The sequence below is a fragment of the Ptiloglossa arizonensis genome, chromosome 8 (assembly GCF_051014685.1).
Source record: "Ptiloglossa arizonensis isolate GNS036 chromosome 8, iyPtiAriz1_principal, whole genome shotgun sequence".
Lineage (NCBI taxonomy): Eukaryota > Metazoa > Arthropoda > Insecta > Hymenoptera > Colletidae > Ptiloglossa > Ptiloglossa arizonensis.
The window spans coordinates 9,728,607-9,755,885 of NC_135055.1; the positions used below are offsets into that span (position 1 = coordinate 9,728,607).

Consider the following 27,279-nt stretch of genomic DNA (forward strand, 5'->3'; position numbering starts at 1 on the left):
TTCCAGATTCCAGTTTTTCTGTCATTTTATTTATTCCAGACACATAAACTTAACTCTTTTCAGAGTTACTAATTGTTTACTTTATGACACTCACTTTATGACATCGTACCTTTAATTTCAAAACAGTTTGAAAGACCAAGGGCCACGCACAATAAAGTTAGCACTTTTATGAATTAGCACATTTGTAAAAATGAAACAAACGCAAAGAATATTTAACAGCAGTTATAGAGAGTTTTCAGGTAGCTGTATTTTCCAATGTTTCGGTCACGCGGTTCTAAGGCTTACCTACCTTTTCAATCGGAAGAAATACCGTGGACCATTTCTACCTGTGTCGACAAGTTTTGACAACCGAGAACTAATTAACAATACATCTCCATAATGTAAATAGCTACTAGATTATATATTTGTATAACTGTTCGCGTACGCTCCAAAAATTAACGTTCCGCATTGAAGTTGATTTTATACTACCAACGCTAACTTTTATTGAAAGGATCGAACCAAAATTTTCAAATATGCGTATTTTTCATATCGGTGTACAGTTTACATTGGCAAATTTATAAAAATGCGAAACAAGAAATTATATGAAAAAAGTATAAAAAGTGAACATTTTTTAACACATCGTTTAAACAAATTAATATTTTGGAAAGTTGTTTGGAAGCCTACATTATTATTCAAAGTACGCAGTTTTTGTTTGAACAACTTTAGACTTGAGATTGTAAGAGAAAGTGTTGAGAAAGACTTCAAGTCTTTAGACCGAAGACTTGAAAATAAATTTTTACTTCTTCAAGTAGAATTTCCTAATTTGTTTTTGTTTACATTTTAGCAGATACACAGACGATTTCGCCAAGTACAAGAAAATGTTTGTTTTGAAAGTATACGAAAGGAATACTCATTTCCCATGTTCGACGATCGATATTAAACATCGTTTGTATCTGATGTTTAAAGGTCATTAATTATAGGAGTTGCCCTGTACACGTTTCAAGAATAGAAATGATAGAATACGTTTCTAATCGCAATCGATACGAAAGAAAGTGTTAATTGCGAGGCAATAGCGAAAAATAAATTTTCATCCACACTTCTAAAGCTGTTCAAACAGTTAGTCGCGAGAGAACAGTCACTTAATAATGTACCATTAGCGCAGTTTCTCGTTGAATTATTTGCTTTCATACTGCGGGATATCGCACAATGTTTGCGCTGAATCGACAACCTCTCCAATGCAAACGAATTTACATCGTTACTTTTCTGCAAACTGCAAACTCTCGGGCTGTTCAATATTTCCCCGAAATTATCAACAGACTATTGGAGACGTTTCGTTTATCCGCATTTAAATGGTTTGACAATATTGAGAATAGTGGACACATATCTATCGTATAATCGATTTAACCCATTCGTTCATTTTGCTATAGTTTTACAATCTCTTCGTTTACAATTTTGATTCCACTTACGTATAACATAGGTGATTGTTATCCCTTTTGTATTTCAATTTTGAATTTGTTCGAACACAGTTTACTTTATTCGTCTTTGCTTCGATCGAAGTACGATGCACGAATTTCAAAAATTTACTTCTTTTAAGTAGAATATATCGTCAGAATGAAATCTTAAATCACCTCGTCGCTGTCGCGGATTGTAATAGAACGAATAAGCAATTTTTATGTAATTACTGTTGAGTTGCAGCTAAACACAGATAACTGCCAACACAGAATTTAGAGTAATAGAACAATATTTTCCTTCCAACTGGATAATTAATTTTTAATTCGTTGAAAAATGGTAAAGAATGCATTCATTGCAAATAATTTCTCCGACCAAGTAGTATAAAATGACCTTTCAGTCGCTAGCATTTTTCAAGAAACAAAAATTATATCCTATAATTTTAGAGCACAATAGGCTCTGATCAACAACACGATGCCTCTTTATTAATTTATCAACCATTATCAACCATTCTTCGAGCAACGCTCAAAAATAATTAGTTTCGATAAAATAAGATAATGTAAGGAATAATTGAAAATGAATGGCACTGATTATTAAAGAACCGAGGACCTCATTTATTCTGACGATCGATTAAAGTTATGAAAGATAGACGTCGGTTATGATATTGGTTACTTATTGTTAGAATATCGTACGATGCTTCGAACGTATCGATTCCAGATATACGATGGAGTGCGGATGATTTTATGAAAATTGTAAAATAAAAGTGTTTCGTTCAATGGACGCGTAACTTTTACTTCCGGGATGTGTACGTGCAAAGTGTTAGTGTGTATGTATGTGCTATATAGAGAGCTTATGAAGCTCTTGGCAGAACTGTATCTTAAGAGACTTCAGCTGCAGGAAAATGTGGTTGCAACTGAAGGAACACTTGAAAATAAAGTCGGCGACTCTCTTCCGGTATGTTGCTCGAGATAATTCAAGTGCATGGTGCACTCCGTATAAAATAGTTGAGTCATCACTATCGGAGCTAGTCTTTTATTTCCGCGAGCTTTTTCTTGTTGCGAGTGAAATCGTCAGCTCCGAATATTCCGCGCTTCATCCCCCTTCCACTTTAATTGCACTATTGACATCACCGTCTTGCGCAATATAAAAGGTTTGCAAACGAAAAAGCGAATATTTTACGAACGAACATTCCAACAGAAATTCCAAGTCTTGACTTGCAGTTTCGCTTCGTAAGAAATATAAAAATATAAAAATGTACGCTACCGGTAATGAATATTTATCTCCTCAAATTCTATTTACTTCTCTCGAATGAACGAAGGTTCATAATACGCGATTCAAGCCACGTGAACTTTATTCCGAGACAATTAATCTTAAAATCCTTTAATTCGTACTTGAGAAACCATACTTCCTAGGCTCTTCTAATTTATTCACACGATAAACTTAACACGGAGACTGATTGACATTTTCTTTAATATTTCGTACAATGTAAGAAAATTATAGAAAAAAAAATTAGTTAATGTTTTAAGATTGATTTATACGCGATTGTACTCCTTATACGTATTTTATATGTATGTACATCCGTATTATTAACATATTAAATAAAGTTTTTCTCTTTTCTTCGAATCTTGTGTCCATAAAGGAGTACGTATAGATCTATTTGATTTTTAGTAACTTTTCGAAGTAAATGTATTCTAGCAAGAAAGAAAATCAATCTTGTCAGAAATTACTTGTGTAGAGTCAAATGTTTTAATCCATATTTGTTTTTTCAATGATACACATTATTTTTTTTCTTCCTGCAATAGATCGTATCTTCATTCTCAGAGTATTCACATTAAATTGAATAGTTTTCAGTCTACCGATCCTCTTTCGTATTAAAGTTAATGTGCTTTCCATATTCATTTATGCTGTTAATCAAGTCAGCAACGAGACTGGTGGTCGGAAACTGTAAAAGCTTATTGTACCTTCGGGAAAGTAAACGCTAAACTTTTATCAAATTGTTCATTGTCTTCAACGATAATTGTTTTCTATTGGACCACAGAGGCTTCGATTCAATATTTTTACGCTCTTTTCCGCGTTAATCGCTGTAAAGAAAATTCAAAACGAGACTTTTCTACTTCTACTTCATACCTAAACAGAAATCAGTATTTGGAGTATATGTTCGTCACATTTTCTGTTTGCAAGAGCTTGAAACAACTTATCCGGTGACTTGAAATCTTTGCTATTGTACTCGATAACTTTAAATTGCTTCATTTTTCTGCGAGTTTCCAAGACTTAGATGTATTTGTATGTTAATTATCACGCAACTCGCCCACTCTATAATTAACAATACAATAACACTAGTAAACTATCCCCGATCTATCAGTCGCGTAATATTTAAACACGATGTTTGATTAATTCATTACCGATCGAAATTAGTGGCTTAATTCGTTATCAACGAACCCTGAAACAGGCACTCTCCCATTGTAACTTAACAATTTGCTTAATACATAATAATTCCTACGCAAAGGGTTTGAATCATTTTCGATTATCTGGGTTGGGTTCTGTAATATTAACTAATTGTTTGATCATTCAAACACCATCCAATATACGTCAAGTTTTTCAGAACTGTTAGGCCATACAGACAAGTGATTGTCTCAAGGTGATAATCGTTGCACTTTAATAAATGCAGCTCCCGATGACCCGAGAAAATTATGTCTAAATCGCTTCTCTTTTATTGTTACAGGAGTGCCTGGCAATAGGAACGAAATTCACTACAATTGCTGCCCGGAGCCATACATAGATATTACGTTCGTGGTCATCATCAGAAGACGAACTCTTTACTATTTCTTCAACCTAATCGTGCCATGTGTCCTGATTGCTAGTATGGCTGTTCTAGGATTCACCTTACCACCCGATTCTGGCGAGAAGCTCTCTTTAGGTATGTTCGTTACAGTTTGCATTCTGTTTGGATAGTAATTTTTTAGCTGAAAAATTAACATCGATATTCTCACGACAGTGTACACAATATCGTGTACAATTAATTATACTTTTGTAAAACATTTCCATGGATATTATACGGGAACTCATTTTTAGCGATTTACGGTTATTAACTGCTTTTACAATGAATATATTGAGCGTTTCAAGTGAAACCATGAATTGGCACAATCCAATTGTTATTATTTTCATCTCTCTCGAAGAATGACAGTGTTAAGTCCTTCAAATGCAATGTTAAATATATCAAATCGTTTTAATAGAGAGGTTAATCAAGGGAATCTCCCAAAGTATGCTAAAATCGATCAGTGGCCTTCAATGTAATTATTAATTCTCGATTATATGTAAATAATGTAAGAGTTAAAGCATTATCTATCGTTCTTCAATTCATTCGTGCAGGAATAGTAATGGTAGGTATTATTTTTTGGTAGGTGATCTAGAATTCGTGTCGAATACTATATATTACAGTAATTAATATAACACTCGTGAGAAATGTTAAGAATTATTGAAAAATTATAATTTCAGTTTCGTACAAAGAATATTTTTTTCCAAAGTACATACTTCTTTGTCACGAAAATTGAAAACCAAAAATATTTTGGTCAAAGTGAGCTAGTCTGACGTAAATACTCGAAATGAAATCTATTTGTTAGCAAATCTGGTCTATTACCTAGCTGGTATATTCTATCAGATTGGTGCGCATACGTGACTTTATGTATTTACATATGTACATCGTTATGAGTTCTCCGATGATTACTCTCTCTCTCTCTTGGTAAGTTCAAATCACTCGGCAGCATAATTCCAATTCCTTGCAGGCTTCAAAGTACGTTATAACAGTTTACGTGATTAGATTTAGTCAAGTTCTCATAACCTATCGAATGCATGAGAGATTGCAGTTGCGTTGAATTCAATCGCAGACATTCGTGTATGAAAATTTGGAATTTAACGATCAGTCTCCTCGGAGAACTTTCTGATACAATTGGTACGCACTTTACGATGTAAATATTTCGTGAAAAAAGTACGAATCGAAAATTGTATAGTTAAGTGTTTAAATAGTAAAAAATCATTTGTCAGTTTATACAACGCTTGGATGATCTTTGATTCTTTTTTCTTTCTAACGATTTCACAATTTATTTGAAATCTTTTTAATTCTTTAACTATATTGTGTAATAATAATTAACGGTCTAAACTAAATTAATAATATTTACAATGAACATAATTATGAACTTATTTGAGAGAAATTATCGGAAGAAAAATAGAAAAAAAATTAAAAAATACAATAATAATGAATGTAACACAATTTATTATTACTGTATTTTCTGATTTTGTATTAAGACGATATAATAACAAAATATAATTATTATATTTGACTATTAATGCATTTTCCAATTTCTTTAGTATTTGTATATTATTATTTTTGCTCAAAATATACATCCAAAGGTAAAACGAACTCACATCGAATTGTCCGTAATGATTTATTTAAATTTGAACATTAGCCAATGTATGACCTTTCTCGGGAAACGTTTACTATAAATTGAAAATAAAAATGTTTTCTCATTTTTTTACATTTGGATCAATTTTTTGTTTAATAGTTAATTTTCATTTTCAAAAACATCTCTTTCGTTTGTATTATTAGGTTGCTTCATAAGTTCGTGCCATGGTGTGTTCATACTTCTTGCATTAGGGTGATTAAACTTTTGGGTTTCACTTTAATCTATAGAAGGCATTCGAAAGACACACATAGTAAAGTTATAAGAATTTTATATTGAATACCCGTTAAAATAATACGTGTCAATTTTCGTCATTTCATGTTGTATGAGTTCCAAGAAGAGACTACGGCAACAAGTGCAGTAATTACTATTTCTGTCTATGGGGAAAGTGTTTTATCGATTTGTAAGTGCAGAAAGTACATTTAGTCGATTTTCGAAAGGAAATTTTAATCCGGTGAACGAAACGAGGAGTTTGTCAGTGTGAGAAATGTTGCAAATGCTAAACATGTCAAAATCATGTGTACATAGACATTCGAAGAAAATGGGAATGATGCCAAAGCTAGACGTATCGGTACCGCATCAGCTCACAGAGTGCAATCGCCTGCATCGCGTGGCAACTTGCATATCGTTGCTTGCACCTAACAGAACAGAACCCTTTCTGAAGCGTATAGTAAGTAGGGATGAAAAATGGATCGTGTACGAAAATCTTCAAAGGAAACGAACCTGAACCTAAAAAGAAAATCCAGCAGAACGAGTTGCAAAACTTAGTTTACACTCTTGCAAAGTTCTTCCTTCTGTATGATGAAACTACCAAGAAATTTTGTAGAATAAACTAAAAAAATTTCATAATAATGGAACAGAGAAAATTAGGGGCGGTTACATTTTTTCGTAAACTTCATAGATAAGATTAAAGTATTGCTTTACATGGTAGAAATATAAACGACACGAACTTATGAGACGGCCTAATACATAAATACTTCGTTGATATTAAAATGAGTTTCATTTCGATGGTTTCTAGATCGGTGGTTAACCACGATTACTGTCTAATTCGCAAAATTGCATTTCGAAAAGAACAAAAACCTCAGATTCTCTATTTATACTTGCATAACCGGTACTCCTATTTATTGCGCGTTTATTGTCACTTTGCTTTTATTTTCAATGTAATGTATATACCAAAAATGATTATTACGCAACATGAGTTCATTTTGAAATTGGTTCCGGTATTAAACGTGGTGTTTCACGTTTCTTTGCAGCAACTCGGTGAAATAAAAAATTCAAAGTCGGTCGCATCGGGTAGAGAGGTCAGAGACATTTGGTTCCTTTTTTGAAAACCCATCGGGTCAGCAGCTGTGGACCTCTAACCTGGACCCATTGTGAATTAATCGCGTTGCACGCGATAATTATTCGGACTCTCTTTCTTTCAGGTGTAACCATTCTCTTGTCCCTTACTGTGTTCCTAAATATGGTGGCCGAAACAATGCCAGCGACGTCGGACGCTGTGCCGCTATTGGGTGAGTCCGTGAATTTTGAGTTTTTTTTCGTTTCTTACTTGGTCTCATCGGCCACGATGGTCTTGGAGTCGTCCTTGATCGAAATGAAGTCAGACTCTTTTGGGAGGATAACCGAGGGAACAATGGCAGGTTACGGAGATGAAAAGATATAGACTGGGCCGATTAAATATTGCTACCTGCTTCGGACAGTGGGGAATTTCATTGTGGAAATTCCAAGATCGCATTCACGTTCCATCGTTCGAGAATGACTTTAAGAATTTCGATGCCCGGCAATGTATCTATGTACTGCCGGCGAAACTGCTGGCTAAGTGTGCTCGATTTTGCAATTTCATTGGAGATTTGGACCGAAACCCGCGGTGGAACTAAATAATGCAGCGGAATCTCGATTATCCCCCCATCCTTTGTCCATTATCTGAACGCTACGTCATATTGTTCGGGAAATGTACTTTCTCGTACACAGTTTTACGTTCATCTCCGTTACTGAATAAGTTACAACGGGACTTCGATAACCAGGTGCTCCGGTAGATCATATTACCGCTTGATAAATGTGTAAAATCCCATTTAATTTAATGTGGTGTGCGACTCTAGAAGCAAAATTGCCCGTCAAAGCAGAAGAATACGTTATAGGCTTAATTCCCTTTCTTAAGGTTCCCCCCGTGATTCCGAGTCCTTACGTTGCCTATTTTATTACGTCGAATTTTATATTCGAAATTTGTCTACTTTATAAGACGATGGTTCAAGAAACGCCACGGATTCCTTGTTTCGGTGATTTTTGCAATAAAAGTAACAACGAGATAAAATAATCGACGATGAAGGTAATTTGTATCAAAAGACCAAGGTGAACGAATTATTCGTCAGATTGAATTCATCTAGATCGGAGTTTTACTTTGTTTCAAGAAATGGATTCGACGTACTATTTTCATTATTGATTGAAATTCTTTAATTTGTGGAACGCTGACGTTGAACGAAACATTCGCAGACGGTATTAACGAAACTTTCTCGCTGTGAATTTAAACAGTCTCCAAGGAGGATAAGATGTATCGAATATTATATTGCATAGATTACACGTTACTTTCCGAATGCTCCATTACTAACAGGTTTCCCGATCGTTGCACGCACGTACACCCTAAGATGCAAAAATATATTCGATGCATATTCACCGGGGAAGCCTGGTTCTGTGATAAAATACCTTACGAAATAAATATGAAAGAGCAGTCTTCTCTAGAGTTGCGACAGTGATAAAGCTCGAGAACTTCTGCCGTATTTCATTATGTCGCTTGCAACTCGATATTCATTTTCACCAAGAAAATTTCAATATTTATTATCATTGAGAAAAGACGAACTGCTTTTTCACGCGCGATTTATTATCGTGATAAGCCACGAGAAAAGACGGAAATCCTTTGGTACGGTTATACCCCGAAACTCTTTATACGTTACCAACCTTACTCGCAGGATATGGACAGATCTTGGATCTCGATGTAACTGGATCTGACCTGTACAGTGTAGTTGCCACTGAAGCTTATTGTGTATGTCACCCTTTATCCCTGACTCGTGATCTTCCATTGCAGTCAGAACTGTTCTACTGACAGTAGGCAGTCGCTCGTCAGTGGTAACAGATCGTGCGGGTCAGAGGTCTTGAATACGAATAGCCGAACAAGCGTTCTAAAATCGTTCAATCGATAATTCAAGTGGTCCTATTGAAAACGTGATTCATTCGATATACCAAATACTTCCTTGATATTGAAATATGATTTTAAACGTATTGTCATGCCATTATTAATACGGTGGAGGCTGGCTCCGTTTCGATCGGAACTTAATTTTAATCGTTGAGTCAATTCGAACACTCGAGACGGCATTTGTTTACATGGGAGCGATAAAGAAACGCTCTTGATCGAAGGGAAAGCATTTCTCAGCGATATTTCTTGTGTCACGAGCATGGAGGGACGCGTAGAATATTAGGTTGCTGAATAAATTCCTTCCTCGTTTTAACGAACGTAGCTCGACTTATCCCAGCACGTAGTATGTTTATTAACGAGCTATTCTTTTGTAGTACGTGTACATATCTTCGTACGTAATGTTCCTTTCGTAATGCGTGATATATCGTGATACATAGCGATTCTTTTGTAATGCGTAGTCTATCTTGCTAAATAGATTAGCGTCGCTTGTATTTACAAGAAATTGAATCAATCTTCGGAGCTTAGATTTAAAGACACATTTTAATACGAACGAAATACGTTTCAACCTCGCCCGTTCGTGATGTCTATTTTCCGTTTCTAGATCTGTATAATATTTTCGCAGGGACGTACTTCAACTGCATAATGTTTATGGTGGCCAGCAGTGTTGTCAGTACCATCCTTATTTTGAACTATCATCACCGAAACGCTGACACTCACGAAATGTCCGAATGGGTAAGTATGTTTTTTTATAAATTTAGTTCCAGCTACGAAGTATTCTATGGTAAATGTATAATTTATGTTACGTACCATGGTATCGAATACATAGAGATGAAGATTTTCCAAAATATAAAATTTTGCGTTTATCAAAATTTCTATTCTAATATAAAGTTTCTATACGTTTTTTACTAAAACAATGCATTAAAATAAATATGTAAAAGAATTAGTGGGATTACATAGATACTGAAGGATTTATTTAATACTATTTAATAAGAATTGAAATATTTACATCGAATAATATTAAAGAGCTATTATTATTTAGTTTTCAGGTAAATTATTTTACCGTAAACCAAATATTCAATGGGATTTTCATTAACTTTAAAAGAAGTAGACTGAACAGTGAGGAATATCTCAATCTCTATATATACGAATAAATGTTGATAAAGCTATACGAAACATTGGAGCCCTTTTCCAATGTTTTTACGACTAACGGTAAAAAATATTTAATTGCATATAATACATAATTGTATAGTGTTTTTAATGAGAATAGAATACTGCGAGAAGCATACTTTAATTCCACTATTTAATTTGCTTCTTTTATTCTGAGCTACTTGACCCTTAGGGGTTCACGGCTTACACGTTGAAACACACCGAAGTAAAAAAATTGGCAGAACAAACGCAACAGTGTTGCGTTAATGTTTAACTTTAAACATTAAAGTCGTAATAATGCGAATTTAATTGCATTCAGCTTTCGAAAACTTTGCCTTCGTTACTAACGAACGATACAAAAATATCTCTCTAACTACATTCTTACATTCTGCCTCCTCTCGTCTGTTTTTTTTCACTCGTGTTACGTATTCGTTAGAAATGATCCTATGCATTATTTTGGCCGAAATCAGAGGCCTTACCTCGTTTCCCCCATCTGCACTCTCTGAAGCTACTTCGTGGATGAACTCATCGTATATGTGGCTTCAATTAGCGTGAGACCATGTGCTTGAAAGTACCCTTCAGGTTTACTTTGGTCGTTAACTCGATTCACCCTTTTGAGGGACACTTGGTTATTCCTTGCACGGATTTTACTATCTATTATAGTCTTCGGATTACAAGATCCACATAAACGGCGCCTATCGTTAACTTTCTAATGCAAATCACGTTCGTTTGAGATTAGTTGTGTATTTTTCTTAAAAATTCCGCATAAAAGTAACATATACTATATACAGATTCTCGTTACATTTTTGTCAAATTAACACTTAAATTTAGCACCCAACTATTAATTACTTCCCTTTTTTTACGTAGAATACGTAGCAAAGAGAACTTCAATATTTTCAACAATGTTAATTCGACATTTATGTTCTTTATTTCAACATTCATGTTTAAAGTTAATTCGACATTCGTGTCATCCACATAAGTGCATCGAATGCTTTCTGTGTTCAATTTGATGTATACTTTAGAATGACAGAAATTTATGTTCGAGTGTAAATTTATATTTCGGCATTGAAGTTTAACATTTAACTTTCTATCATCGTGTATAATGATTTTCATTCGGAGAGATGGATAATTTTAATATTAATAGAAATTTCTTCGGACGGCTGGTTTAGTCGGTCAAATTTTGCGGCATAAATACATACAGAATTATACAAATATATAATTTAGTTTATTCATTGTCTTATATTCATAAGTGATAGGCGTTGACAGTGATTCACTGTAAGCGGATCATTTATCGAGGAGCGAAAAATTTAAATTTTACCTTCATATAGTCGTTTGAGCGCAATTTATTTATGTAAAATTTTATAATAAATGTAGTAGAGATCATAGGAACGTAAAGAATTATTGGTGTAATTTTTTTAAATACATCTGTATATACAGGTCCAAAACTCATTCTGGTATTGACAATCTAATAGTTATATGCATGCACGGCTAAAATAAATTATAATTAATCACATATTTACGATACGTCATTATGGATGCAAGTGAATGATTAAATGTATATATAAATCTATCTGAAGGCATCGTTATCGTTTCTTTCGTATTCGAAGCAATATTTCAAGCCCATTTGTATAAAATTTTCAGTAACATATGTATTTAATAGTCTTATTGCGACAATAGGATTTAAGAAGTTAACGAATTAAATTGATTTGAACTTGAATTCTTCCACATGCTTCGAAGCATTGCTTGGTATCGTTGTGGCGAAGTATAAATTACATTTTGACTCTAATTTACAGGTGAAAGTGGTATTTCTTTGCTGGCTGCCTTGTCTACTTTGTATGTCACGACCGACTGATAAAGAAGAAAAGGAGGCGCAAAAGTCTCAGAAACCGTCTCCAGTCACCGGTAATTTAGTGACACGAAAAAGCATCGACACAAGTACTGACGACAATTACTACTATCTAAATAAATGTTTACCACTGTTCCACACGAACCAATCTCAATTAACATCACAGACTACCCGAACGTGCACAATACACATCTACATCACTGTACCTGACTCGTTCGAAGTCACGTGCATGCATATAAATTTTCTAACATTTAAGATTATACTCGAGCAACACACAAAATGCATAAGTAAATTATTTACTCCTTTTTTTTACTTTAATTTAGAAGTTTAAACGTTGACAGAAATTAACCCCCCCCAATTCCCTTTTGTCTTCATTTCTTTTCCATTCGAATTGTTGTACATATATACGTATCTATATCCGTAGTGTGTTACTGTTATTGACTTGCTTATAATTTATTTATTTTACTAAAAGAGAAATTTAAACGTAATATCTAAATCGTTTGCAAGAATCCTGATTTTAAAGTAAAAGTTTGCATTCCTCCAAGACCTTCAAAGGTTCCTGACTTCTTAATGTGTTTGATTTCGAAATAAATATAATAAAAGCTCAATATATAAACGTTGCATTTATTCAAGGGTGTATTTCATCGGAACAGGTACCAACAAGACATACGGCGACCTGGAGCTTCATCAGAGGAGTAGCAAATCCCTTCTAGCGAACGTTTTAGACCTCGAGGACAACGCCTTGGCTTCCCATAACAACCTCCTGAATAATGTGTACAGTACACCTGGCCCTCACCACCACACAATAGGCCATGGGCACAGTCATATACATGCGACGCCTCATCATCATCACGGCCACGTTGCGACGCCGCATCATCAACACTCAACGCCATTGGCACACTCCTCTTATCCGGCACACCAGGTTGCTCATACGCCGCATCATCATCAACATCCACCGGAAACGCCTGGTCCCCAGGTCGAAACGATACTTCAGAACGCGTGTTTTTGTGCCAGATACGAGCTCATCCTGATCCTGAAAGAGATCAAGGTACATTTCTATTTATACCGATACCCCTTTCTTCGAAAAATTGTTCATTCGATTGTATCGGTAATACTTTCTGGACCTCTTCGATGCCCCTTACGAGGTTTCTATAGTTTGGAAGTAAGACGAATCGATTTTTTAACATTTTCTTCAAGGTTCGAGTCTTAAGAGCATTAGCTTGAAAAGTTTCCAATGAAATTCGAAAAATTGACAATGTTGCTTTGAACGGACCACTGTGTATTGAGGGTGTCCCATTTATGTTGTCACAAAGGGAAATCTCGTAGATAACTAATTAAACGAGAAAAAGGTGATATACACTTTTCGCGAAGGTGTTGGGAAGAACTTCAAATGGTATTATTCGTTTGCCAGTGTTTGGTCGTTTTCCAGATCATTTCGAAGTCGATTTGTTTTCCTTTGTCACAAAGTTATATTTTTTAATTTCGAAATCCTATTCTATGTAAAAATGTACGTAACTTTTATCTGAAACGTATTTCTGTACAATTGTCATTTTTCAAGACATTTAAAAACATTTCGAGGTACATCGAAACTAAAAACGATAAAAAATGTAATTTAGATTCAAAAGGTAAACGAGTTTTTTGCAAATGTAGGTCTACATATTTTATATAATACATTTGGTGATTTTGAATGGTCGTAAATACTCATTAAAGTTTAAAAAGGAATATGTATGCTTTTTACTCATCACTCTGTATTTTCACGGAAATTTCTGCCTAGCACGAATTTTCCACACAGTGTCGGATTCTGTGGACATTTCTGAAGAGGAAAGTAATTAGAACGGAAAAAGTATTAGAATGGTTTTTAACTTGGACAAGTTGAGAAAATATCAGTCTGGAATAAATAAATATTTAGGCGATATTTTGCCGCCCTGCGGTCATATTGCTCGCCCACCACGTTTCATCAGAACCGTAGCTACTCGTAATCGGAATAATTTTTGTAATCCATTTCAGAATATTAATCGCAAAAATTATAACAAACTTTTTCCGATCACTCTCAATTTCAAATAATTTCAAATAATTTCGATGCTTGGTGCACGAATACGCATACATGTAGCATTAGGAGACAAAATAAAAAAGTGGGGAGACACACAAGAAATAAGTTTAATTAAATGTCTTTAGTAATCATTAATATCTTGAAATTTATTTCTAACTAAAAGAATGAATTTGTATTCATTAAAAATAATGAGTTTAAACTCATTTCTATCTAGATAAACTTCGCATAATTACAATTTACCAAAAAGTAAGTCATATTAAAATTAAATGCAAGAATAACTTTTGTCTCAGGTTACAAATTTCAGGAGAAACTTTATATAACAGCAGCTACTCGGAGAATTTGTAACCTGAGAAAACAGAAGTTATCCTTTCATTTAATTTTAATGTGACTTACTCTTGTGTAAGTAATTGTACAGTGTAATTATAATTATGCAGATTTTATATAATCAAATGCGTAACATTTAAAATATCGTTTTTACAAACTTGTTTTTTGATATGGCCCCATAAAAGAAAATCTAGCCAACGTGAAAATTTTCAATCTCTTTGGTGTAATGCAACGATGCATTATCATGTTTGAAAATCGTATTCCTTATGGTGGCTGGCTCCCTACTTTGTTATACTAAAAATTCTTGCCCTTCTCCCTCTCCCTTATCTGATTAAATAGAGGTAATTTTCAAATCTAAACCTCGAAATGTAACTCTTCGTTTGCATATGAATATTAATTTGGATGCAAACTCGATGAAATAGTATTGGACTGTATAATAAATATCCAAAAATACGTTACAACAATTGAACATAATATATGTAGAAAGTAGGTATCACATTTGTAAAAATTATACAAATCCATAAACAATTGAGTTTATTTTTGAATGGCTTTACATTACCATACATTGTGTGTATATTTATTCATGGAGCATCGAAATTATTTAAGAGTGAGAATAATCAGGAAAAATTTGTTATAATTTTTGCATTTAATATCCCAAAATACATTACGAAAGTTAAATATTATTATACGTGTAAACAGTAAATAGGTGCCTATTGTACGACACTATTGTACGTGCCTATGGTGTCGATTACGCGTAGCTACGGCACTGAAAATGGGTGACAGGTGAGCTATGACCCCATGACAGCAACACATCGCACATAAATCCCAGAATTATAATTTTTCAACTCGTCTGAGTTAAAAACCGTTCCAACACATTTTTTGGGTGCTTTCCTCTACAAAAACGTTTATGAACCCCAGTGCTGTAGAGCAGGTCCGTGCTTGGCAAAAAATTATTCGTAAAATAGTAAATAAGTTCGCGCATCGTTTTTTTTTTTTCAAATGCGACGACCATTCACAGGCATTCAAAATCAAAAAATTGAAAAAACATATACACCGAGAGATTTAAGTAACTCTCCTCTATATATTAAAACTAAATTTCGTTTGGATCAAAAACTTATTTTCTACCTCAAATTGAAGGTGGTAGAGCAATAAGTTTATTCCCGAATTTGTGTTTGGAACAAGAAACTCTTCAAAGATCACCCAGTGGATATCGTGGAACAGAAAAACGGTTTTTCTTTCACTGGATAGTATGATTTAGAATAGGTTTTATTAAATATATCGGTAAAAGAAACTTTTTATTCTTATTTTATCTTAGGTATTTAAAGTCAAATGTATAATCTCGGTTCTCTCAGAATATTTAAAATAGGTTTTATTAAATATATCGGTAAAAGAAACTTTTTATTCTTATTTTATCTTAGGTATTTGAAGTCAAATGTATAATCTCGGTTCTCTCAATTTTGAAATAATATCGATCGATGTTTTAAAGTCGCTGCGATTATTTCGGATGATTTAGATTTAAACAAAGACATTACCTTTCAGTTTTGTTCAATTTGTACTTTCCCGTAACTTTCGTTTCTACGAATATTTTTATAATCGTGTTATCGGCGCGGTCAAAGAAAAATGTCAAAGGAAAAAGATGAGTACTACAAAGGGTGCATTTGTAGGATCATTTTTTATACATGTAATGGTGCATACGCGTTGAAAAATTTCATTAATCTTTTAAATGGAACTGCACATTCGTTTTCCATAGATCGAATTCTTGTGTTTTTTACGTGAAAAAGTATTGGTGCGAGGTAGTAAAAAAATGATTAGTTGACGAAATATAATATTTGGAATAGTTTGTCTTATCGAAGAATCACGCAAACGCTTCTTCGATAGATTGTACACATTTTGTTTTAAAAATTATCGGTTATGTTGCACATTGCAGTTGCATGCGTTCTTGTAGATTCTCTACAGAATTGAAAAAATGTCAAGGGGCCATAATTGATCGAGCATACTGGCCATGATATCGAGATAGTGATATGTTTACAACGTCATCGCGAAAAGTTTAAACGTCTTCTTCGATAAAGACGTTTATTTGAAATATATCGCGAAAGAATCATTGTTTTTACCGTTTCGATACTTTTTTCAATTTATTTAAATACTTTTTTACGTAGCACGACGAGAGGATTCGATCAATGCCAATAAAAATATAAATTTTCGTTAAAAAAAATAATGCAATTATCGAATGCTTATACGCCATTGCACTTGTGCAAAGAATATGGCCCTAAAAATACTGGTGGTCACTGGTGTCCGGCATTATTAAAATAATTTAAAATGCTGGCAACAATTGAACGGTATTGAATACAAAATTCTAATCGAGATAAATGGTTAACAATCTAATGCAAAAAATTTTCTATACTATTCCGATGTATTTTATCAAGGCACTCTAACAAAAGTGTGAACGAGTATCCGCAATCCTTGTAGAATATTGCGACATTTTTAGCAGCTTTCTCGTCCAAAGACGTTGACATTTTTTTGTTTCCATGACCGATGAAAATTATTCGCACCTTTCGAGCCCACTTATGTTTCTTTTAAATTTCGTGTCTTAAATTTCTACGAAAACCTATTCGACGAAATTGCCTCGAACAATTCCTCCATTGTCGCTTCGCAATGTTAAAATGGGACGAGAAAATACATCTAAATACCTCTTTAACTATACACGTAGAAAACAACGGTGTAATTCCTGGAACTCTGTTCCTCGTTTACAAGAAACGGGAGTATACATCGCGTTGCTCTGTTTCAGATAATAACGGATCAATTGAAGTCGGAGGAGTTGGACACGAAGGTGACGAACGACTGGAAGTTCGCGGCGATGGTGATTGACAGAATGTGCCTAATCATTTTTACTCTGTTCACCATCATCGCTACCATCACCGTCCTATTATCGGCGCCGCACATCATCGTCACGTGATTCAGAAAAGACAGACAGCCGCCGGAAGGTCGGAGGTCGACGAGGATCGTGCACGGGCGCGGCATTTCGGTGCGGACGACGACGACCTCGAACGTATCGGGCGCGGCGGAAGTTGGCGAACGACGCTTACAACGAGGTTTCTACGCTTGGATGTCCGGCGCGGGGTCCCGCTTCAAGCTCGCGCGTCGTCACGTTTTAGGAGATCTGCACCGCGACAGGAAGAAAATAATGCGAAGATCACGCTCTTCGTTCTTAACGATATATAAGAAATATCTCATCATGTAGTTCATTCCAAGAGGACGCCTTAGCGAGACACGTTGAAAATGCGCCTACACGGGGGCGTGGAAGGGATAACCGACACACGTATATACACACGAACACACCGATCCACGCCGAGGTATGTGCATCCCCGATGCTCCTCTCGATCGCGCTACGGAGGATTGGGATTTTTCAGTCTCTCGAGCACAGTTGACACGATTCCACGGCAATTGGACACCGTTACTTTGATTCTCAACCGTTCCCTTGCCAACAATCGTGGGAAAGATTACGTTCCAACTCGCGGAGCGCAGAGATTTCAAAATTTTAACCGCGAACCGGGAATCGATTAATTCTTCGATCCCAGAATACGGTTTCTTCGGTCCGCGACGTTTCACCGGGACATTTCAACGGTTCTTTATTTTCTTTTCTTTTCACAAGTGTTCACCACGGATACTTTTACGAGTGTTTCGTAAGTGTTCACGGTCGATGATTCGAATCGTCCGCAAAATCCGCACTTGGAAACAGCAATCGTGTCGAGATTCGTACCGGAAACGTTTCTTCGATCAGTTCGCGCACGAGAATTATTATTCTTTTCTGTCAGTTTTCGTCCATTATTTCCCCGGTACTGTGTTCACTTCGTTACCTCGGATACACGATCTTCGAACGAACGAAATTTTCGAACGTTCTCTCTTCGCAATTTCCCATCGATACGGTTCTATCGCGGCGTTAGTTTCCAAGGGGGAACGCAACTGTTCGACCGTACCACCGGGATCATTTTGTTACGAAAATATTCGGCTTTCTGAACTCATAATGGAATAATGCCGCTAAAACGTGGAAACTCGTTCACCTTCCAAGCTCGTTACTGCAATTGTTCGCAACCGGGATGCAAATAAATCCGCGTGTATGCGTGAAACATAGACACGGACACACACACACGCACGCGCGCACGCGCGCACACATACGATACACGTACGTACACGCGCGCAGAGACAAAACATAAAAACGCAGAGCACCGAGGACCGTCGAAGCGTTTGAATTTGTTAAGGGATAAATCGAGTTTTTCGGCGCGGTCCACGGCCGCGAAACGATTTTTCATTCGGCCCTGGTTCCCGCCGATACGAGTAAAGCATCTCATGGGAGAGAGAGAGAGAGAGAGAGAGAGAGAGAGAGAGAGAGAGAGAGAGAGAGAGAGGGAGTGAGGGTGTGAGGGAGAGGGAGAGGGATACAAACGAAAGAGCGAGAAGCTGAAGAAGGGTACATTGCTCCTTTTATTGTGCTTAAAGAGAAAACCAGACGAAACGAGGCAGACACGATTAAGAGCAAAAGCGCACACACGTTAAATATTCTGAAAACTTGAAAATGCAAAAAAAGAAAAAAACGAAAAGCAGAAAAAAAATACAGAAAAGACGAGAGAGGGACAAAGTAAAATAATACTACACACAATGAACTGCCAAGATGATTCAAAACAATGCCAGTGAATTTTATTATCCGTATCACTAGTAAGTAAATCGACGACAACTTAAATAAACGGGGGATTTATACTACGATTTAAGATGGCGTGCGACAGCGCGGCGTTAAAAAATACTGTTCTTTGTTAGCTCGTAAGAGGGTATACATACGTAGATACGTATATCCGGCGTTCAGCGAGCGGAAAATGAAATAAAAAAGAAAACAAAAATGAAACGAAACGAAAAAAAAAAACGGAACGACGCGGGGAACCCGTGTTCGCGTATGGAGAAACGGACAGTGACGGTGACGATTGATTTAGCGCAGCAACTTTCTTCATTTTTAACGCGTTTCTTTCCCTTCTATCGGCGGACATCGTTTGTTGTTGTCCCTCTGTACACGCTTGTACAAGCGCACATCACGGTACACACTCTCTCTTACCAAGATACCTACACAACGTTACACAGTTTACTCGCAAACTTTTCGATCCAACGTTTCAGAGAGGCTTCCGCATCCTCGAAATTCACGCGAATCGTGAAACTTGAGCGAAGAAAGGACGCGTCCACTTTTTTCTCAAGGGATCCGAGACTGGCGAGGCGATTCGAGGGAACACGAGCCTGCTAGTGTATATTTACTTTTTTAAGTCGTGTCGGCTCCGAACGACGCGAGTCTCGACGATCTCTGGCGAGAAATTTCCGAATGAACTCGTTCACGAGTTGCGCGAGCTACTTTTTCTTCCACGAACGAGTTCCCGATCGGATTGGCCCCCGGGACGAACTTTCGCGATTTCGAGCGACCGCCGAAGCCTGGTTCTCGAGTAATCTCTTGCTCTCCGACTGCACGCCACTCGTTCTAAATGGCCAAACCATTTGCAATTTGTCCGCGAAAGTGCCCAAGTCGGATTATCCGTCAACGGATACACAGTGGCTCCGATTGATTTTGTCGTTTGTCGCTGCAAAGTGAATCCCTTCCCTGGCGAGAGAACAGATTCGAGGATCTACGTGTTCTCGACGCGTTTCAAAACTAGCGAACAAAGAACGTTCGCATTCGCGAACGGACACCGTAAACTCCGCGTTCGTATTTACCAGAAACTGGAATTCGATACGATTTCCATTTACATCGTGTCGAAACAGGCTCTTCGTTGAACGATTTATTCTTGTACGATTGCATCGGTGCATCCTCGACCCTGGGACGCCTGACGAATCTTTCGTTATCTTTCAGCCCGCGGGATCGAGGATTTCGTTATTTTTGGTAAAAGTATTTCGGAATTATCGCGAACACTAACCTCGTACAAAATTGTATCGCGGTAGATCGCGATAAATCCGAACACCCGTCTTTGCCGATTATGCGGTAGAATTATTTATCAAAAGCTGTCGGAACCTCGGAACACTAGCGTGAAATATCAATGATCGTCGGTAGGTGTCCGGTTTTTAGGATCCCGCTTTCCATTTCCTTCGCATAGTCAACAATTGAACGGTGGTCGAACAGACTGTTCGTTCTTTAACTTCCTTGAGAGATTAAGTTCTATATATAAATATTTATCGCCGCGTTTAATTTTATTTCGCGATAACGGTAAATGCGACACGATAAGAACCGATTTAGCCTGGTTCCAGGTATTTTCAACGAAGCGTATTCAATTTCAGCGTGCTTCGTGAATCCTCTGGAAACGCGTTGAATTTCTGTCGGCTACGAGTTTAAAAGCAGACAACACTTTAGTCAATATACGAGTGCTCAGTATTTAATACGATATTCCATTTAATATTCAGACTCGTATCGAGACAGAAAATGCAACTCGCGAACGCCCAGGCGAATTAAAATAACAAGGAAATGGGATTACCTTTGCGAGCCGTGAATGTTTCGAGTTTCTAAGATTAGATTCAGAGCTGTACTTCGTTAATTTCAATAATCGCATATTTTACCCGACTTCGACTGCTTTTTGGTCGAGTTTGTATCGGAACAATCCCGTTCGGAGTTCTCGAATAAATATTAATTAATCGGAATCGTGTTACGAGACATTTGTCACACGGGTGGTCGTCTCGGTTAAAAGTAATTGAAAAATCATTTCGTTATTTTCAACCGATCGATTTACCCTTGAAACGTAGATTCGACGAAAGAGAGGACACGGTTACGTTATCGAGCTTCGTGAATAACGAACAATTTTATCGTAAACACCAAGTTCGATATTGCACGTTCTCGAAGGAGTGTTCAATTTTCTGTAACCCGAACGCGTATCTTCGAATCGTTTCTCGAATAGACGAAACTCGTCTTCTCGAGATTAACCACTGTCATCTATGGAAATTGAATTCCTGAAGGTGCAAGTATAATAGATTAAAACGTGTCATAGGAGACACTTCGCGTCCCTGAGAATATCAAATGAGAACTTGCTAATTGGGTACTCGACTGTTTTAAATTCGTCGATCGTGATCGTGAGTATTATTACAATTTCTCCGCATCCTCGCTTGTTATGCGACTGATTATTCGTGCGGACATTTTTCGAAGTCGTAAATGGTATCGCGTGTCAAAGAACGAACGAATCGAAGATTCCGATCAATCGAAATTACAAACTCGTCGAGAATATTCTTTCCGATCGGTATTGTAAAATCGTTGGGAAAGAAGTACACGACCGTTCGAAAATTGTTTCAACGATGATTTCCGATACAGTGTTGTTCCGATATACGTAGCTCTCCATTCTCGATACTCAACCAAATTAGTTATTAATCGTCTAATTTCATATATAGCGTCTAAGTTTTTACCGTTTCGAATAGTCGTTAGAATTAGAAACTCTATACAACCACCCACTACCACCACCACCGCCACCACTATCACCCCTCCCCTCCCCTCCCCTCCCCTCCCCTCCTTCTCCCCTTCGTTCAGAACGAAAGATATCGCGACGTCAAAGGAGAAAATCATTAGCGTTCTCGATGAAAAATAATTTCTTCCTTCGATAAAGAACAAAACGGAAACGAAGGCCCAACAAGTAAATAAAAGCAATCTCGTCGACTGTACTAAAGAAAATTGAAACGAAAAATCCGAAGGACTGGGTACTCGTCATCGTGAATACCAAAGAAAATATCGAAATCTCGATAACGGATAGTCTCGCAAGCGAGTTTTGTTGAAAATGTATTAAGCAAAAGATAAAAAAAAAAAAAATAATAATATAGCACGTTCTGGCCATTGGCATTGACGCGACAACCAATCATGTTACCTTTTAAATATTATTATAATGGTTAAAAAATAATAATTAATGAAAAAAACGTTGTTAATGATGTTATAGGAACGATTTAAAAAAACGTAGAGAATATAAACTATAAACGGTAATCAATATCGCTCGATTGGTGGCATAACCATTCTAAACCTTTACAAAGGTAAATCAGCTAAACTAATTAAACTATTGAATTGAATTTAAAGCTCCTACATAATGGTTCGCGCTGGAAGGTTTCGGTAGAATACAGTACTACGTAGGGAAAAGACAAAAAGAAAAAAGTAAAAACAACAAAAAAAAAAAAACATAAATGAAAAAGCACGGTTATCTCGAGCGAGTGTCATTAGTGAAACAGAAGAGAAAAAAAAAAATACGCGGATAACGTAAACGTAAATTAATGAAAGTTCGATACGCGATACCGTCGATCAGATTGAAGAAAGGAAAAGAAGCTACGCATTTGAAAACGCTATTGTTTCGGTGGCTTCGTTTCGCAATAAGATCCCTCGGGTGCCGTTCTCAGCAAAGTAGAAATTACCGTTCGGTGTTCGTGAACGTTTTTTTATTGCGAAACGACGAAACGATAACCAATCCGCGGCCATTTCTTCTCTTCTTTTCTTTTCCGCGGCCACGTTTGCTGTAGTTCAAGTTGGTGGAAAGAGTCGCATGGCGACGACAAATTGTTGAAACGCGGTCAGCTTGAGCCCTTCAGTGGCCAGTTTGATTAATAATTACGATGAAATTCCAACTAAATTTAATAATTCTAACAGAATTTAAATGGCGACTCGACAGCAAAATGATATTAACATAATAACGTGATACTTCCATCGATCTGTAAACAATTTTAGCCGACGTAGAGTCCGCGTATAGTTGACGAATCGTGGTCATTGTCCGTTATTTTTTATTTTAATTCGGAGATGACGTTCACGAGGCTGATCGAAATATCCCGCGAGATGATTCGTCGTACATTTATTTCTTTCACCTTAGAATTGTACGCTAACTATAACGTGAACTGTACCCTGGGATCATTTATGTCTCGAAAATTGTTTTCGTTATTTACCGTGTATTAGAAAACCCGAGAATAATTTTCTTCGTCGTACTTACGATTCCATTCTATGTATAAATTTCAATAATCTTCGCGGGTCGACTTTTCTCTCGCAAAAGTACGAGAAACGGTTAAAAATCGTTAAAACCGAATATTCGAAGTAAGCAGTCTCGATTGATCAGCTTGTAAATTGTTCTCGCGTGAGAAACGACGATTCTCACGTTTAAAATTGATAAGTTGTAAATTACACGACGTTGCGCGAAAATTTATAATGGTCTAAGCGAACGAGATGAATAATCTTCGTTATATCGGTAACGGTGATATCAAAGTGCGTGAATACGTAAAAGAAAAAAATAATCGACAATGACGCGAGCTGCTACCAAGCTTAATTAGTGTCCATAAGGTACGAAACATAATTCGACTAAGAAATCGCTCAATAATGTGTTCCCTAATTACCGATATTCAATTAAAACGGAATAAGAAAGACGAATAAAATGAGGAGAACATGTTCCCGAGTAAGGGACGATAAAGTCGCAGATTGTATCGTTGCGAGAATTGTCGAGGATCGTTCAATTCTCGCTGAATCGATGAAATTGTATAATGAATTAATCAGATCGGCCTTGGATTGGCTCATTCGTTGCACGTCGCAACCGCGCGACGACGCTTCCATTTTAATCGAATCTAAACACGTTAACGCGTACGCGTAACGATAATTGTTAACGGTGAAATAACATCGAGTCTATCGATACTACTTGTTATTTAATTAGTTCTTAACGAGAGCACGGAAGCAGCCGGATATACAGATTGAGGAAGATTCGACGACTGCCGAAATCTCTGGATCGTCGTTTAGGTCGATTTATTATTGGAAGAAATGAGAAATCGGTGACGATTGAACGCTACGAAACCCTAGTTGAGAGGAAGTTCCGGCGATTAGAAAGAGGGGAACGATAAACCGTTCAATAATTAATAAACTATATATACTCGTTCTTACAATGAAACGATTACTTGTTGCCACATATCGAAATCAAGTTGAAGAATTCGAAACTCGAGTTGCTCACTGAACGAAACAAAAAATAAGAAAAAAGGAAGAACGTAATTCATTGCTCACGGATGCTCATTTATTTTTTTTATCCAGCGAGAACCGATGTTTACGGGTGGCCATAAGCCGAACGCTTAGTGAGAGTAATTAATGTTCGGGCGTATTTTCAAGCAACACGGTCAACGTTCAAGCACTTAAGCTGTTCACGAGATTCAGGGTCTTAGGGATTAATTAGACGAGACGGTAGAAACAATTTGTCGAGTCGTTCGTAAAACTAATTGTCGTCGTTACACAAACGGAGAAATAGTAGACACCGGGGAAAGGGAGTTTTTTCGTTGATTTCGGGGATCTTTCCATGCGATCGCTTTGTTTCGAGGGGAAAAAAACGAAAATGTGGCACGCATCGTCGAAAAATCTAGATCATCGATGCCGATAATATTAACAATAGGATTAATAACGATAACAATAACGATCGAACGAGCAAAGAAAGAGACGAACTTTAAATTCAGACGGAACGTGACTGTATCGGTTTTTAATAGAGGTCTCGGTTTTGTACGTGTACCAAAGGAACACGCGTGTTACGTGTATTCGGAGGATTTAAAATCCCATGTTCTTAATACACGACTGATTATTCGTTTTATACTCCGTGGACACAGATACAGACACGCGTGCATTTATATTCGGATTCGTTCGTATACACGTGCTTACAGTGTTTACCGTCTGTTAACGGAAAATGTGTACCGTTTTTCGTTCAATCGAAAATCGATTGAAATTATTTACCGATAGCAACGATTCATTTCGATATTTATCAACCAATTTTGTTAGAAGAAATCACGTTGGAATTTCCTTTTGTTACCCACGATCCTGAAATTTAGGGAGACGCGTTCTTTGCGTCGCACTGTACAAGGTGTGTATTTAAACGTATAAATCGTTTTGTGCGCGTGCATTTGCTCGGATCAATGTTTTCGAATACACGGTGCAACCGTGTATTGGGAATTGCACGGATTCAAATATGGATACGTTGATGAAACGAAGTCCTCTATGTTTTCAATCGTGTCGACGTGAATATTGGCGCGCGGGGTGACATTAATTGCACGCGCTGCCGAAACGTTTCCACCTTCTTGAACTCGTTGTAAAACCACGACACGAGACTTCTTTCGAAACACTCGCGCGGCAAACGTAAACGAAACACAAAACTGCACGTTTTCACGGATCGGACGATCTTACGAGTGAAAAAATTGATCGTGTTTCCATGTGCGCGAATTTAAAAACAATAAACTACGAGAATATTCGACACCTTGTTTTGCAGGGGAGTAGGTACACTAAACACTTTTATTCGACTACATTTTAAAAAGATCTTTCAGAGCTTTCGTTGTATTTTCAATCGGAAGGGAAAGATTTCGATTCCTTTTGGAAAGAATTTTCCCTCCCTTCTCTAGTATCGTCTTCTCCGTACAATTCTGAAACTTTCTTCGAAATGAAATTAATTTTCCCATACAACATTTGAGGAAACACTATGCCACGGTTAGTGATCAGCGTTGTACCCATATTTAAGTTGCGTATATAACATACGTTGAGTTCACCAAAGGTTATACGGATTTGTTTAAAATCGGTAAACGATGGGCATTTTTACAGTACGTTCTCCACGAAATCAATCGCATTGCATATTTCTGACAAAAAGCTGGCAATATAAGGGGTAATTTTACAATAAATCGAGTTCTTATCGTCGATCGTTAAAGATTAATCCAATTATCGAACGAACGTTGAAAGAGAAACCCAAGTTTTAAGACAGTGATGTTCTCGAATGTCTGCAAGTGGCAACCTTCCATCAAAATCCGATGAGATTTCTATTCAAACGAATCGAAAAGATGAAACGATAAGGGGAAGCAGAAGGAAAACCGGAGAAAAAGGGGAAAACGAAGGAAACGGAGAAGGAAAATGCAGACAGAATTAACGCGATCTGCGCCTTTAATAAACGAACAAAAAATATTATAATAATATATGTAATACATAATATAAATATATATTTGTATTTATATTGTATTATGTGTATATACATGTATACATATATATGTATGTATATATATATACATATATATTAAAGTCAGCTTGTCACACGCGGAGTTGTCATTATAAAACTATTAATCTTATGATAAATAAAAATTAAATAATAAAGATAACACGAATGAGATGAAAACAATGATAATATTAACAATAACATTAGTACTAACAATATTTAATAATGATAACAATAACAATAATAATTATAATAAATAACTAATGCTATCGATAACGTACTACTTATTAATTCTCCGACAGTACGAAATGTTGAACTTTTCTTTCTACGTCGTTAAACGTACGGTTGAAGCGACTTCTATGAAAAATCGTTTTCCCGATTAAACGAATAGAAGAGAAAGACAAATATGAATATTACAGATTAACAGAAAAATAATACGCATTAAAGGTTGATACGCTAATAGGAATGTAGTAGCGCATATGTACAGGGTGACGCGATGAAATTTTTTCTGGACATCGATTCGGTCTACGATCTTTCGAGTGTCTCGTTTATTCGAACGCGAGCAATCCTGTTTATAAAGCAGAAACGAGATCGAATGTAGAGTCGATTGCGATACGTTGCGACGTCGATCTAGGAAAGGGGCTAAAGTGTCGTTAAATTTTATTTTAACATTAGTCGTACCTGCGTTGCAAGACAAAATTTTGTTCAATTTAAATTCAATTTAACAAACGCGATTGTTTAGCAAAATTCGAAGAAAATTGACACGTTTCGTTCACGATGGAATAATAGAGTAGAGTACATTGATGAAAATTTTTAACACTGAGCAATTTACTCACCGGTTACGTACCAAAAGCACAATGTTCGACTACCGATTATTTCCAAAC

At 36.5% G+C, this 27,279-nt stretch overlaps 1 protein-coding gene across 2 annotated transcripts in view; it reads left to right on the forward strand.

The window, feature by feature from the left end:
* Positions 1-26,323, forward strand: part of Nachra7 (nicotinic acetylcholine receptor alpha7 subunit) — a 306,590-nt gene extending 280,267 nt beyond the window's left edge. Inside the window, exons 7-12 of one of the 2 annotated variants that reach the window (XM_076319086.1) lie at positions 4,151-4,345; positions 7,310-7,396; positions 9,695-9,804; positions 12,012-12,153; positions 12,718-13,112; positions 17,224-26,323. In XM_076319086.1, coding sequence (XP_076175201.1) covers positions 4,151-4,345; positions 7,310-7,396; positions 9,695-9,804; positions 12,012-12,153; positions 12,718-13,112; positions 17,224-17,391 — 1,097 coding nt within the window. In that variant the 3' untranslated portion in view covers positions 17,392-26,323. The remainder of the gene's footprint in view (positions 1-4,150; positions 4,346-7,309; positions 7,397-9,694; positions 9,805-12,011; positions 12,154-12,717; positions 13,113-17,223) is intronic. The other variant, XM_076319087.1, reaches the window with a different exon arrangement.
* The last annotated feature ends 956 nt before the right edge of the window (positions 26,324-27,279 follow it).